This window comes from Mauremys mutica, chromosome 1, assembly GCF_020497125.1.
Source record: "Mauremys mutica isolate MM-2020 ecotype Southern chromosome 1, ASM2049712v1, whole genome shotgun sequence".
In the NCBI taxonomy this organism is placed as follows: Eukaryota; Metazoa; Chordata; order Testudines; family Geoemydidae; genus Mauremys; species Mauremys mutica.
In genome coordinates, this window is record NC_059072.1 from 102838803 (window position 1) to 102854947 (window position 16145).

Here is a 16145-nt window from a genome sequence, read left to right on the forward strand (position 1 = left end):
AAACACTGATATTGTTGTGTGTTTAGTTTACAAGGCCTATGATGGAAGTATATTGATCACCATATATTACCAAAATGGTGGACAGGAGAAATGGGGATAGAGAGTCCAACTCTCACTTGATGAAGCTAATTTTCTTTTAGCCTGAGAGAAAAATACGTCAATTTTCCCTCCTCCCAGAAAAGTCTGAAGTGGGGGAGAATCCTTTCCATTTCTTCCCTTTTCAGCTAATCTAGCTAATCAAATTTATGAATTCCTAGGGTGTCCATCATCCTAGAGGCTGCATGATTACAACTTAGCCCATTCTGTCTAAATTCCATGTCACTGGAATAATTAATTCTTTAACATCAACCTTGTAGTGATGCTGGTTAACTATTCTGATGTCAAAATGCCAGGAAAATCAAGGGGTCAAAAATTAATCTCTCAACAGCATCTATTATCCAAGGCCCCCTTTAGTATACCAAGCCACATGTGGAATTGCAAGCAACAGATAAGATTAGATTTCATAGGAAAGAGACAGATGAGTCTGTGTTAACTAGCTTGGAAAAGAATATACAAATTTATTAGAAAAAAATTCTCAAAGGCCTGTGGCCAATAATATAATCTTGAAAAATGAGGGCACCAGTCATGTCAACAGTTTCACTCCAGACCACTCTGCCTACTCATGGTGCTGCCCCAGTGGTCAAGTGAATTTCTCATCTGCAGGCTGTCTTTGCTGTCAGGTTCCTTGAACAGGCAAGAGACAGAAGAATGCATGGCTCCTGCTGGGGATTTAAGGTACTGACTATGTTTATATAAACTAATAATATACTCTTAAAAAACACTTCTAAAACTCCTCCTGATTTAGCAATCAACCAGTATATGTCTTTGCAAGTCTAGTCTGAAATACTGAATAGATTGGAGAGTCCCAGAAACAGCAAGGATTTATGGTCCAGGAGTACTTATCTGGAGAGCAGGTGTGGAGGTAGGTGGTAACTACTGACACCTGCCAGTCAAAAATCATTTCATATATGTAACTCCTAACAGAATACATCGTATCTATCTAGGGTACTTATCTGGCCCCCATTACTGTAGTATCTGAGTACCTCACAAGGTTTTTTAAAATGTATTTATCCTCACAATGGCCTTGTGACGTAGGAAATTATTATCATCATCATCCTCATTTTACACATGGGGAACTAAGGCACAGAAAGACTAAGTGACTTGCCCAAGGTCACACTGGTAACTGAACCAGGATTTCCCAAAAATCCTTCCTCTCTAGAAGCTGATTGTGACAGCAAGTCCACACTCTACCCACTGTTGCAACAACCTTTGTACACAGTATGCCTTGTGAGATTTCATGTGAAAACTCATAATTTACTGGTCAATATAATCCTGATAAAATGTGTGGCAACGCTGTATGTGAAGTTAGAAGATTTCCTTGTATGTTATTAACACATGTTCCAAACCACAGCAGAAGTTGGCAAACAGGTGTGTCTCAAACAAAGGAATGTGTACTCTGCTTAATTTGCATTTAAGCAGTAAACAGAGGCATCAAGCAGGAAGGATTGACAAAGAAATCTCAAACAGGTGAGGAAAAAGCACCAGGGTACATCCTTCTCCATAGACTTTTTGTCTCCAGTATCTCAGCTGGAAATTTTTTCCAAGAGGGGGGCTGGCACTATAAAAAGATGGACAAACACCCCAAGGCACCCCTCTTCCCTCCTTCTCTGTCCATCAATTCATTGCTCCAGAAGGGACAAAGGTAGCAGCCATTGAACTGGAGAAGGGGTCCTGGCCTAAGAAGTTTGATCAGTAAGATTGATAATAGAATACAGCGAGAGAAATTGCTGGAATTTGATATAGTTTGTTAAGTTAGGCACCAGTACCATTTTAACTTTATTTTCTTGTAACCATTTCTGACTTTTATGCCTCATAACTTGTACACACTTAAAATCTCTCTCACTGTTGTTAATAAACTTGTTTTTATCTAATCCAGTGTGTTTAAATTGAAGTGTCTGGAAAACTCCATTGCGGTAACAAGATGTGTGCATATTATTTCTGTTAATAAAACCAACTTTATATAAGCTTGCATTGTCCAGGAGAGGGCTGGCCAGTACAGGAAATACATTTTTGGGAAAAGTCTTGGACTGGGGGGGGTGTTGAGATCACCCTGTTGAGATCAAGCTGCTGAGAGCTAAGATATGACTGGCTGGCTGCAGGATGCACACAGACATAGGTGGGAGTGCTTGCATGCTGGAGGCCGTCTGTAAGCAGTCCAAACTGGAGGCTACAGCAGCAACACAGTGTAAAGGGAACCCCAGGTTTAGAGGGCAGAGGTGACACAGCTACCCATTACCCTGGATATATCACACTGACAGAGTGGAGAAACAGCCAGGAAAGATGTATTTTCTTCCCCTGCTCTGGCAATCATCATACAGCAAATATAAAAGTATCTAAAGACATAGATTAATATTTAAATATCCAGTCACCTTACCAGGAATGCAGAAATAGGCTCTTGTTTATTGTGGTCTAAGGATTTGGTACTGGGTTTTTATTTTAAGTAACAAAGCTGCTTACTGGCACCTGATGCTCACGTGAATGAGGTGTTGCTCTGAAACATCCTCTCCCTTGCACAAATAACGAAATCAAAGTGGGCCTTTTCTTTGACAAAGTTGACAGCAAAATGATTCTTGCTGGTTGTGCTTATTTTGTGTATAAAATAGTGTCCCTCATCTGTGGAATTCTTCTTCCAAAGCCTATTTACGATACAGGCTCTCTTGACAAACACGTCTTCACCGTCAGCATATTTGCTCAGCAAAGCTTAGTCTCTGTAGTTGCAAATTTCTGAGAGTAAAGTGCCTTGAGATACAGCATGAAAGGCACCAGATACATGCAAATTGTTGTGGGTAATTCCCTGACAGTGGCATTTCTGTGACTTTCACCTCTTGTTTTCACTAATACTTGGAGAAAGCAGCCTGTCTACTAAAGAGATTCACTTCAAAAACAGCTTAAAATATAAAGTATTTGGTTAGGCAAAATGACACCATAATAAATACTTTTTCCTCTCACTGCTCCCTGCAGGGGTGAAAGTACACCTCTACCTCGATATAACGTTGTCCTCGGGAGTCAAAAAATCTTACCGCGTTATAGGTGAAATGGTGTTATATTGAACTTGCTTTGATCCACCGGAGTGCACAGCCCTGCCCCCCCGGAGCACTGCTTTACCGCGTTATATCCGAATTTGTGTTATACCAGGTCGTGTTATATCGAAGTACAGGTGTAGAAATAGGGACTTACCGGTACGGGGCTGGGTTGGGGCTGGCTCTAGCCCCTGGAAGGGACAGGGACTCGGGCAGAAGGGGCAGGGATGGGGGGGTTAGAACCAGCCCTGGCCCGCCCTGTACCAGTAAGTGCCCTCCCCCTCCCCTGCCAAGGTGGCAGCGGCAGCTGGGCGCTCCGGCAGCAGTTTAAAGGGCCCAGGGCTTGGCCACTGCTATGGCCCCAGCCCTTTAAATAGCTGCCGGAGCCTGCTGGAGCCCTGGGGTAGCAGCAGCAGCCGGGGGCTCCAGCAGCAGTTTAAAGGGTCGGGGCCATAGAGGCAGCGGGAGCCCCGGGCCCTTTAAATAGTCCCCGGAGCCCCGCCACTACTCCAGGGCTCTGGGGGCCCAGGACTCCCCTGCTTCTACTGCCCTGGCCCTTTAAATAGCCCCCAGAGCCCTGGGTTAGTGGTGGTGGGGCTCCGGCGGCTATTTAAAGGGCCCAGGGCAGTAGAGGCAGCGGGAGCCCCGACCCTTTAAATAACCCACGGAGCCCCGCTGCCGTTACCCCAGGGCTCTGGCGGCAATTTAAAGGGCCCGGGGCTCCAGCCGCTGCTGGGACCCCCAGGCCCTTCAAATTGCCACCTGGGGAAGCCAGGCCACCCCGGTACAGCACACTGGCTCATACCAGCTTACTTTCACCTCTGGCTCCCTGGGAACTTTATGGAAGGGAAGAATTTTAAGTTGGTAAAGACTCCTTTGTAACAAGATGAAAATATATCAAGCAGTATTTAGTTAGATTGCTACAACAGCAGGAAGGGAGTTCAAGGCAAAGGACACAATCAGCTGGTGGCTATCAGCTTAGCTCCACTTATGTCAATGGAGCTATGCTGATTTACGTGAGATAAGGATCTGGTCCCAAAGTTTGCAAGTTAAGCAATAAAAAAAAGCCTAGCTTGTGTCCAAATTATTTCATGAATTACTAAAGCAAGTTCACGACCTGCAAAGGAGGGGCTATGTATCAATCCAGTCCAGCTCCTGGCTAATTTACAATTCATCATTCAAAGCAGATTTATAACAACAGTTAAGCAGTACCATTTTATAAATGAAATAATGATGTGTAACAATGTAGGATAGGCACAATTCAACGCCAATGAAAAGCAATAAATGCAATTTAAACATAGGACAGGCTAACATTTCTTTGTTTGACATGCCAGAGCAACAGAAGAGCAAATGTTTATGGGACAGAGTTTTTTCCTTTAAAAACATTTCTCTAAACTGCCTTTAAGCAGCAAGCTAAAATCCCAAGACCTCGAGTTTCTTTAAGATTTGTGGGTTACAACAGAAAGGAACAACTGTCTTGCAGTTAAGACACTGGACTGCGAATCAGGAGATGTAGATTCAGTTCCTGGCTCTTCTTGTGTGACTTTGGGCAAGTCACTGAGGGTAGGTCTACAGTGCCAGCTGCCTCGGGCTGACAGCAGGGCTTGGGCTAAGGGGCTATTTAATGGTGATGTAGACGTTTGGGCCCAAGCTGGAGCCCAGGTTTTAGGGCCCTGTGATGTGGGAAGGTCCCAGAGTTTGAGCTGCAGCCTGAGCCCAAACTCCTACACAGCAATAAAACAGCCTCGCAGCCCGAGACAGCTGGCATGGGCCAGCTGCAGGTGTGTAACTGCAGTTTAGACATACCAACAATCTCTCTATTTCTCATCCTTAAAATGAGCATATTTCCTTTCTTCCTCCCTTCGTCTGTCTTACCTATTACATTCAAACTATAAGCATTTTGGGGGCAGGGATTGTCTCTTATTATGTGTAAATACATGCTTAGTGCAATGAGGCCCTAGTTTTGGTTGGGGTTTCTAGGTATGTAAATAAATAATAGTAATATACTGCATATTATTTAAAAACTAGACTGGAAGACCCCCAAGGGTTCCATTTCCATATTTAATAGTTTCCATTAATATTTACTCTTCATTTTTAAAATACATTTACATTTGCTTCCTTATCCCTCCCAACCTCATGCTCTCCCTGATGTTTGTCTGGCCCTAACAATGTTCATGGGCAACGAGCGACAAGAATGAATGAGCTGTTATTCAGGTGAAGCTTCACCATAGCCTTCCTAGCTAGTATCAGCCCACTGAGGACTTAATCATTAATACAGTATTAGATTTTTTTCAAATTATTTCAGCATGGTTCTGGGATCAGCATCCCAACCAAAACTAGGGCCTCATTGCACTAAGCATGTATTTACACATAATGTACTTACACTCACCATTCACAGTGCTTTATATCAGCAAAAATGGATATCAACATTAGTCAACTGATCCCCACAACATCTCTGTAAGGCAGGTCGGTACATAATTCTTGTCCATATTTTAAATGTTAAACTGAGAATCAGAAAGGTGAAGTGTTTTGACTGAGGCCACACAGTGAATCATTTTTTCAATCAGGATCAGAACTCAGAAGGTTCCTTGCTCCTAGTTCCAGCCCCAATCCACTAGATTATGCTTTCTCCCTAAGATTAAGGTATAGGCACAAAAATACATTATCATCACCTCTTTTGGCTCTCTCCACCTTCTGAAGGGTGAACTGTCCAGATTCCGGCTCCTAGCCTCCCCCTCCCTCCCCCCAAGTTAGATTAATCACCTGATGATTTGGGTTGGATTTAAAGACTGAAGGGTGAACTGACATTGCTCATGTAAGAAAATAAGACGACCTTTTGTCTTTTGTACAGATGGGTTTAACTGGAGAGGGACAAAAATGAAGTAAAATGAAAGGCAGCAGCAAAACTGCAACTGTATCCCTCTCCCTCAACTTTCCCTCATGTCTTCCTAGGCTGTAAGGTCTTCAAGATGGAACCGGCAAAGGATTCTGAATGGCTGAGAGGACTGGTTGCAGAGCACACATACAAACCCAGGAAGGGCCCGAGTGTAGCAGAAGAGAAAGAACAGAGTAGGCAGCAGAGAGGAGTGAAGGTGGAGGAGGAATTGTGACGCCTGACCCAGTACATGCACTGTTTTCTGAGGGACACTGACGGAGCAGCCCCATCCTTAGGCTGTCTTCCCCGGAAAGCTGCTCCGCCAGGCTTACCGCAGCCCAGGTTAGTGGTAGCTTCTGCATTCACTGTGCAAGGGGGAGAGACAAAGGGCCTGCACAGGGGATAGGGAACTCATGGGACTCTTCAGGTCTGAACCCAGGAGCCACCAAGGAATTGCTCTGTTCCCCTCTTTGTGCCAGCCTCATTCTCATTAGGATAGGTCAGGCTGGCATAAAGCCCCTGAGTGTGGGGGTAAGGGATGTGGGTGCCTCTTACTTCCTGGTCAGAAGGGCCAGGATTGACAGGGCTATATATGACAGGCCCACTCAGCTGGATCCCACGATGCTCTATAAACACTAGAAAATGACTGTATTAACTACTCCTATCTATGCATAAATCATTGTTCACCACTGAAATGCAGCCATCTCTGGGATGTAATGCAGCAGCTGTTTTAAGATCATACTGCAACTCTACACCACAGTTTAGGGCAATAAAATATAACTGAACAATGCAACTGAAATTGCTGGAGGAATCTAGTAGATGTACTGCAATTATGTGAGTATAAATTTGGCTGGACAGGACACAGCGTAACCGTTTAACATGTGTGCATCTATGAATAAGTACAGTCTTCTATTTATCTACTGGTCAGATGCAACCTGTCCAGCTGCACCCATCTTGCCTGTTCTGTCCCACAAATGTTCTTCTACCATGATCTTTAAATTGAAAAGCACCTTGATTAAAGGTAAGAGCTAAGCTGAAATGTTGAGCATCATTCAACTGCTATAACCTCTTCAGGTTTCTTAGTGACTTTGAGATCAGCGAGCCTTTGGGTCACATATTCTCTCCTCACCCCCGCACGAACATGATACACCAATATATTCCCAGTTCTAAAACAGTTTCTTCCCCCGTAACTTTTCAAATCATTTGTGAGGATTTTATTTTTTAGGCTAAATGTGGTTAATTACAGTGCTAATGGGATTGAACTGCTATACCCTCTTCCTGACCCTGAAGTGAATTCCTGGATCAGGGATCCTCTAACACATAAAAAAGATTAATTGTGGTTAATGTTGGTAGTAATAGGAAACCTTAAGACAGGGGGCCATGCAGACTGGAAGCAGGAACTTCTTGTTATTGAAGAGGACAGCTGGAAGACTACAGTTCTCTTCCTCTTCTCCATTGTCATACAGCCATATATAGGTCATCGGTAGCTGAAACTGAACACCGGTGAGGTAACAGGGGAAATGCTCTGCAAGAGGCTACTGACAACTGTGCATGTATTGCCTTGGTATCCAGACTGATGTCCACTATGAAATAAAGATAAGGCCGTCCATCCCATTACGCATATGACTGCATATTGAACCAACCATTTATTAAGCTGTTAATCTGTGTGCCCACCATTCCCACCTCCTTCTTTATATTCTACTCTGCCATTAAAGCCCTAGTGACATAGCTTTCTCCAAATATCACAAAAGATAACACTACAATGAAAATAAATTTGCAATAGGAACAAAAGTCAAGCATTACTCCTTTGAACCTAACAATAACAGAAGCTCAGAAAACACAGAAAGATAGAAGTGAATCACACACTATGTCACAATGCCTACATCTACTTACAATTATGTGGAAAAATATAATGTATTTGTGTATGTAGATGTGTAGGTGTGAGGAGAGAGAGAGAGTATGTATACACCAGGGGTCGGCAACCTCTGGCACGCGGCTCGCCAGGGTAAGCACCCTGGCGGGCCAGGCCAGTTTGTTTACCTGCCGCATTGGCAGGTTCGGCCGACTGCGGCTCCCACTGGCCATGGTTCACCGTCCCAGGCCAATGGGGGTGGCGGGAAGCCACGGCCAGCACATCCCTCGGTCCGCCCCGCTTCCCGCAGCCCCCATTGGCCTGGGACAGCGAACCGCAGCCAGTGGGAGCCACAGTCGTCTGAACCTGCCGATGCGGCAGGTAAACAAACTGGCCCGGCCTGCCAGGGTGCTTACCCTGGCGAGCCACATGCCAGAGGTTGCCAACCCCTGGTATACACACACACGTACACACACACACACACGCACGCGCGCACACACACACATTCTTACTTGTATATATTTCATTGGATCCTTTTGGCTGTCACTTATTTTCTTAGACTGTTAGTTCCTTGGGAGGGCACAGACTATATTTTCTTATGTGTCAATATAATATCTAGCACAATAGATTGTAATCCTGAGGGGCTGTGACTGCAATATAAACCAATAAATCATACCCACTGTAGGCCAAAGTGTGTCCTCAGTCACAACTTTGCAACTCCCCAGTGTCATCAATGAAGTTAAATTGTTGTGAGGGCAGAATTTGCCCATTTTACCTGAGTGAAATGAGTAAAATGCTCCACTTGGAGTGCAACAGTACTAATAACAACCTAGGATTATAAACCAAGTCTTATCATTAGAATGTAAGATACCAGTGGCCTCTCAGTGGAATAACTCAGCTCATATGCACGAAATGTGTGATTTTGCTGAGGAGAAAGCCTAGTGGATCAGGCTCATGAATGCTTGTATTTCACTCCTGTCACTTATATATACAGCCTTATAGCAAAAGGAATCTTTCAAAAACTTGGGAATGTACTGCTTAGAGCAGGGGTCAGCAACCTTTCAGAAGTGCTGTGCCGAGTCTTCATTTATTTACTCTAATTTAAGGTTTCGCGTGCCAGTAATACATGTTAACGTTTTTAGAAGGTCTCTTTCTATAAGTCTATAATATATAACTAAACTATTGTTGTATGTAAAGTAAATAAGGTTTTTAAAATGTTTAAGAAACTTCATTTAAAATTAAATTAAATTGCAGCGCCCTCTGGACTGGTGGCCAGGACCCAGGCAGTGTGAGTGCCACTGAAAATCAGCTTGCGTGCCGCCTTCGGCACGTGTGCCATAGGTTGCCTACCCCTGGCTTAGAGGCAGAATTGCCACTCAAAGAATGTTTTGCATACAGGAAAGATGGAGGTAAATTTTCAAAGTATTCTGAGCCTGGCCTTTACTTTTGCACAACCAGAGCTGGATAAAATTGGGAAATTTTAATCATGTACATTTTTGCATATTCTAAAACTTGGAATTGCATGTAAATAAGCTGCTCAGACATCTAATTATTCGACTTGCATGCAGAAATGGTGCAAAGGTGAGTTTTGGGGTGCATAAGAAGTAAGCAACCCAAAATTGCATGACCAAAGATTTGAGCATGTAAATTCATCAGCTGAAATGAAAAAGGCTGTATCTAGTGTTATTTTTGTCCCACCAAAGCCCCCTGACTCATTAAAAAGCCCATGAAAAAAAATGACAAAGACTAATACAGACACTAGATGCTGCACTCTATCTTATTAACAACTAGAGAAGAGAATTCAAGAGTTCAAAATGTCTGGCGCACTGTGTTTTAGGTGTACACAACATTGACTATAGCCAAGGAAATGTGGACTTTGGACCTGGCTTTGCAGGTACTGGAAGTGAAGAAGGTATCGATTTAAAATGTTTGGTTTTAAAATAAACAGGTATTTGTAATTTTTAAGTCTACAAATAGATTCTCTTACCAATGTGGGATAAATTCAACTTATTCATATTTTTAAATAAAAGTTTTGAAGATCATTATGGAGGACAAAATTTTTGCTTATGAAAATTCAGAAAATAAAAATCTGTCATAACACTGACAAAACAAAATTGTACATGTGGGGAGGGAAGAAAACTTGAACTGTATAATTTTAGAGTCTGGCCACATATGGGGGCTGGGGGGCATTGTACAATATTCTGCAAATTTTAAGTGTTCATTATGAAAAAAGAGTTTGGATCCAGCTGGTGTAAATTGGAGCGGTTCCAATGGAACCACACTAATTTACATCAGCTTAGAATCTGCTTCTTTCTAGCTATCTTTTTTGGCTGCAAAAATTTATGCCGTAAACAGCTGCTGCTGCCCTGTAATCTAGTTTGTCAGACAAATGTCTCTGGACAAACAACAAAATCAGCAAAGGTGAGACATTACTCCCTTCAAAACCTTCCTGGGCCCATATCACTGCCAACATTATTTTTCTCTCTCATCTTCTTTAAAAAAAAAGAAAGAGAAAACCCAGGTAATGGCATGCAGACAACTATATTAAGGTTTCACAGTTAAAACCACCAAAAAAAAAAAATCAGGAACTTCTGATTCTGGCCCAGTAACCACTTTCACTCATCCACACTGGATATATTTAGTGTGATAGAATGGGATATGTCTGTGTCAAATTGTGAACATTTTATATTGTAATTTCATTTTGTGTCAGGACCTACATCCATCTTGTTATGTGCTGAACACATGTCTAATCTCACCCAAGGCAAAGTTATTGAAATGCATTCCAGGTAGCTGCCCTGTCCAGGAAAAGTGCTTGACACTTTGCTGAAAGATCATCACTGAGAAGCAGTCACAGAGCGATTGGGAGCCATCCACTTTGATTGTCTCTCAACTACTGGTCCAAACTCATGGAACAATGGATTTTCTACGTAGGGGCACCAGCACAGCCGGTAGGTCTGCAGTTTCTCAGCATGGGCACATGGCAAAAGGAAAGCAACTATATTTACGCTTTGAAGTAGAGGGGCGCACCACTGCTCCATGTAAGCCGGATGTGCAGGAGAGAGAGAAAGCAGGAGACCTATGCCCAGCATGAATGCTGACAAACTTTGATTCACAAATGGGGTAACATGACATTGGGTGGAGGGGGCGTCTGTTTCTTGTTTTCAAAGATCTATAATTCGCTAATGTTTTCTAGAGTAAAATGACCATGGTTAAGAAATTCCTACACTAAGCCTGTGCTCCTTGCTTGCCTGAGGTCTCAGCCTGGTAGTATACCGTAGAGATTCAGAGTTAGAAACAGTGAGTAGACACTACCTAGTCCCAGTGGGTTTAGAAGCATGTAGGACCCAGTGGTTGGATTCAGTCGCAACAGTCAAGCATCCATGCCAGGTGTTTCCATGCCAAGTGGTGACAGTTAGCATTTTATGTTTTTATTTTTCTTGTTAAATAAGTAACTGAATATAACTAAAACCCAGGAAATGCATACAAGACTGGGGCCAAGAAGATTACCGCCTGCACTAGAGGCTACAGTGGGAAGATACATTCACAGTGGATTAATAAAAAGAAAGACCATGGTTCATTTAAATATTACTCTTGGGATCTTAATTTTTGCACTCCCTGACTTTTTTATTTTAATGGTGCAATATTCATGTTGCATTAATGTAGCTTTGTGCATGTAATTTACATTTTTAATATCTGCCTCACATGTCCAGGTCCATATTTCAAGGAGGGCACTCTGCTCACACTACTTACGTTATGCAAAGAGCAAGGAACTGTATGAAGTCAATGAATCTACTCACATGTTTTCCAGAGAATTCATCTATCTCCTGAAGCAGTTTCTCCTGGCACTCTGGGTTGGTGGCTAATAAGTAGGTGGCGAAGGAGAGGGCATTGGTGGTGGTCTCATACCCACCAATCAGGAAGATGAAGGCTTGGCCTACTATCTCATCCTCAGACAATGTCTTCTGAACCTTTTTAGGCAGGGCCTTGTCAACAGGAGGCTTATGGTCCTGAATGGAAACATCAGCTTGGTTGACTATGTCAAAGTGCTCCACACCGATGTAGTTAGTAGAGTTGCGGGCATCGAGTATCAACTGGAGGAAGTCTCTGCGCCTCTGTGAAATGCAAGATAAAAACATACGCTAAGAATGAGTCAAATTAATAACTATGCATATGTGTTCAAAAATGCTTGTGTGCGCCCAACTTCAGACACATTACAGGGACCTTATTTCCAGAGGGTGGGTATTTAGCACCTTCTGGTAGTACTTATAATGGCATGTCCCAGGCGACCCACACCAGCACAGCTGTTCTGCCAGTGAGTGTGCATGTGTGGGGCAGGGAGGGAAGGGGGGGATGGAGGCATAGTCTCTGCCCATTCCCCACCTACCTACTCTGAGACGGGAGTAAGCAAGCATGTTGCTCCACTTATTCACATATGCCCAAACCTAAGGTCCAGATAGCCACGCTAGGTCTGTACAGGGGAGTTGGCTTATGCAGCCACTCAAGAGCATACTAAGCCACAATCTAGGTCTCTGGGCAGATCTACCCACAGTTTTTGTATCAATTTAACTGTACTGGTTGTACAATCCTCTAGGGTGGACTCCGTTTATTGATATAAAAGTGCTTATCTTAATATAACTAACTTTGCGCACCACTATAAGCATCTTTATACGACTTAGTTATATCAGTACAAAACATGTATGTATGTCTTGTTCATGCAAAATGCTTGTTGAACCATCCTTCTTTTACTAAAGCTACTTGCATATGTCAGTTTGTGCCAGAAAAATGCCACAAGAACAAAACTATGCACAAGAGCAAGTTGACTCCAAGCCAGTTTGGACGGCAAATTTGGTAGGACTTTTAAACGTAGCCCAAAAGGTTTGGATTGACTTTTGAGAGCAGGTTATAATACTTGCATCCGACTAAGTGGGTATTCACCCACGAAAGCTCATGCTCCAAAACGTCTGTTAGTCTATAAGGTGCCACAGGATTCTTTGCTGCGGTTATAATACTGTTATGCTGAATCTAAGCCATGAGGCCAGGAGATTTATTTTCAATTCCTCAAATACCAACATAATGTATCATAGCACAGAAATGACCCAGGGGTGACTGCAGTGCCAGGATCCGACATGCTGCAGCTTGAAAAGAAAAAGCAGGGATCAACTGTTTCTTCAAAAGGATTAAATTGGCATTTATTTATTCATTAAAGAATAAACAAAAATATTTTGAATTATTTTCTTGCATCAGATGATACAGATAAAGAAGAAGCAGAGAAAGGACAGGCAAGTGAGATAAGGCTAAGGAATGAGCAATTAATTATATAGGTCAACAGATTTAATCAGATAATATTTTTACATGACATGGGAACAAGGAGCAGTGAGAGACGAGAGGAGAAATATTTTATGTCCTGTGCTAGAGCTCTGCTGCCAGCAAACTGCAGAGAGAAACTGAAATTCAGAGTGTTTGGGTAAGGCAAGGGGGTAGCACAGAACTTCTCTAAGTTCTCCTGTGAATCTCAGTCCATCAAATGAAAGCTTGTAATTACACATGTGAATTTGGTGCCCCTGAAAGCAAGAGGCTGGATTATAGAGGCCAGTGCCAGTTATAGTATACACAAGAGCTGTGTGTACTGGCTGAGCTGATCTGCATTACACCCAGTGCCCTGCATACATGGATTTCCAAGGGTGATGAAGCATGCAAAGCCATATTACTGTATATTGCACTCAGAAATGTGTTCCATCACTTACAACACCATCCTATGCCTAAATTTAGATATGTGCTCTGCAGTGAAAATGAATCTACTGCTAGCAAAAAGCCTCTCACGTCTAATACATGAAGAAATAAAAGAGCTGTGACTGTATTTTAACTGTTACTGTGTGATATACCTTTTTTCCCAGCTGTCCCAGTGAACCAAAGAATCAATACTTCTGCATACTTTAACTCTTCTCTGTATGGCTAAAGACTGCATTTAACAGCCCTAGGAAGTCTTCATTCACGTGCTCATTCAACATTTGTTCTGGTAGTCAGTGTGTTGTGCAATAAAAGAGTCCAGCTCTTAGTCCTGGTCTACACTTGAAATTTTTTTCTGTATACCTATTTCAATTAGGTGTGTGATACTAGTAAATGCCCTACTGTGTATGCAGTTATACCTGTATAAAGGTGATTTACACCAGTATAGTTATTCCCTTTCCTGCACAGGAATAGTTAGTTATATGGTATAAATCACCTTTATACCAATATAACTATGTCAACACTAGAGGGGTTGTATTGCTGTGACTCTACCAGTAAATTTAAAGTGGTATATTTTTTCTAGTGTAGACAAGCTCTTAGTTTCAACCAGAGATAGGCAAATATGGTCAAAGATATTTGTGAATATTCTTGCAAAGCAACCCACTGGCTCCTGTTGCCTGGGAACTGTACCCACTTGTCAAGTCTCAACTTCAAATTTAGATTGCAAGTTCTTTGGGGCAGGAATTGTCCCTTACAATATGCTTGCCCACCATTTAGCAATATGAGGCCCTGATCTCATTTGAGGCCCCTAGGCTCTGCCAGAATAGTTGAAGTAATAATAATCATAATAAATAATAGAACAGGGTGAGCAAAGTTTAGTTCACAAGAACATTTGTGGAAAACAAAATGAATTCTAGCACAAGTTAAATATTCACTAGTGTATTGTACTAAAACACTGCTATCACAATTTTGACCATTTTGTATATAATATGGAAAAGGGACACCTCTTCCTGTTTATGAACTGTAGGTCATCCAACCAGAGAGGAGAAGCAAATAACTTCTAACTTATTTATACTGTGTGATTGGCCCCGTAACGAACAGGGATTATTAAAAGCCACAGTTAGTGAACAATCCATAAAAAACTTATGTTTATTTGCATACACTATTTGAATAAAGGTGAAGAATGAATAAAACTATGAAAAATCACATCTTGTTCATCGATAATTCACAAAAAGAACAAAGTGGTACATTTTAACAAATCCTCCACAGTACATAGTTCATCCAGCTCTACTTTACACATCAATACAGAATGCAACATTAACAATCATGAGCCCAGCAAGAGAAAAGAGATTTCCATTTGACAGGTTGGTTATTACCTATCACAGTGAGACATGCTTTTTTTTTTCTGGGATCACAACGGTCGTAAAATCATCCTTCCCCAAAAAGCACAGCATGGTGACTGGGACAAACATTGGCATAGAAACAAAAAAAGTTGGATTATTTGTCAGTTGCTGGAGGTGAGAAGAGGGAGTCTCTCAGGTACATTCACAGGGAAGAAAACACATTTTTCAGTTTGACAACAGATCTGATATCAGTAGCACCACCACATGAAGAACATTCTCTAGCTGCTGACTTACTCTTCCCAATGGGAAGTTTCTTTGATTTTCCTGGCAGGCAGCAGAAGCCAACAGAAGCCTCTATATTATATTAAATCTTGCTTAGCTAGGTTATTCCCGAGGAAGAGGGAGCTGCAATGCCAGCAGCAAAACAAAGTCACGTCAATGAGATGGACTTCCATTTTTTATTTTTTCCCACACAAGGAAGCATCTATCATTAAACCAATGAAAGCTTCAGGTTTAGTTACTGCTTAAAAGACCATAATCTGGATGTGGTTTGCAGGAGGGTAAATGTTCAACTTTGTGTATGACATAGTTATCCCCTTTGAAATATATACTAGGACAAGTCCTGCTTTCAGTCTCTCAGAGAAAGATACTTTATTATATGCTTCCTGACACCACTGATTTGGGCCATATCATCCCTCTCATTAGTCTCCTTAAACATCACCTGGCCATGTAGAAAAATCACTTTGCCTGGAACTAACCAGCTTTGTGCTACAGACGTGCCGCAGAAGAATAGATGTATCCTGTACTGGGGAAGGCACATCCAGCAGTATTTATCATTCTTTCTTCAATCCTCACTTTTAAGCTTCACAGCTATCAAAAGAACATAGAAATCTGTCCCTTGTGCATGCGATGCACCATAATTCTTCTCCTCATAAGAATCAAGGATCTTGGGCAGGGTCTCAGGCTCACTCAGCCTCGAACTGGGAAACTGCATTTTTACATAAAACTTTTAAGTTAGCCTATAGAGCGACCTTTTAATTACTGAATCCCCGCTTTTGGGACCCAACTGGACTTCTTGGGTTACAGTTTTGGAAGGTGAAAGGAAAGGCTCACAGACAGCACTACTGGAACCAGGGGCGGCTCTAGGTTTTTGGCCGCCTGAAGCAGTCATGCCCGGGAGGCGCCCCCGAGCCGCGGGAGCAGCGGACCTCCCGCGGGCATGACTGCAG

General features: G+C 42.5%; 1 protein-coding gene across 6 annotated transcripts in view; it reads right to left on the reverse strand.

Moving 5' to 3' along the window:
* The window catches only part of TBXAS1 (thromboxane A synthase 1), a 329156-nt gene that overhangs the window by 79514 nt on the left and 233497 nt on the right, over positions 1-16145 (reverse strand). For all 6 annotated transcript variants that reach the window (XM_044988623.1, XM_044988655.1, XM_044988639.1 and 3 more), the window contains one exon: positions 11644-11958. In XM_044988623.1, the coding sequence (XP_044844558.1) occupies positions 11644-11958 (315 nt within the window). The remainder of the gene's footprint in view (positions 1-11643; positions 11959-16145) is intronic.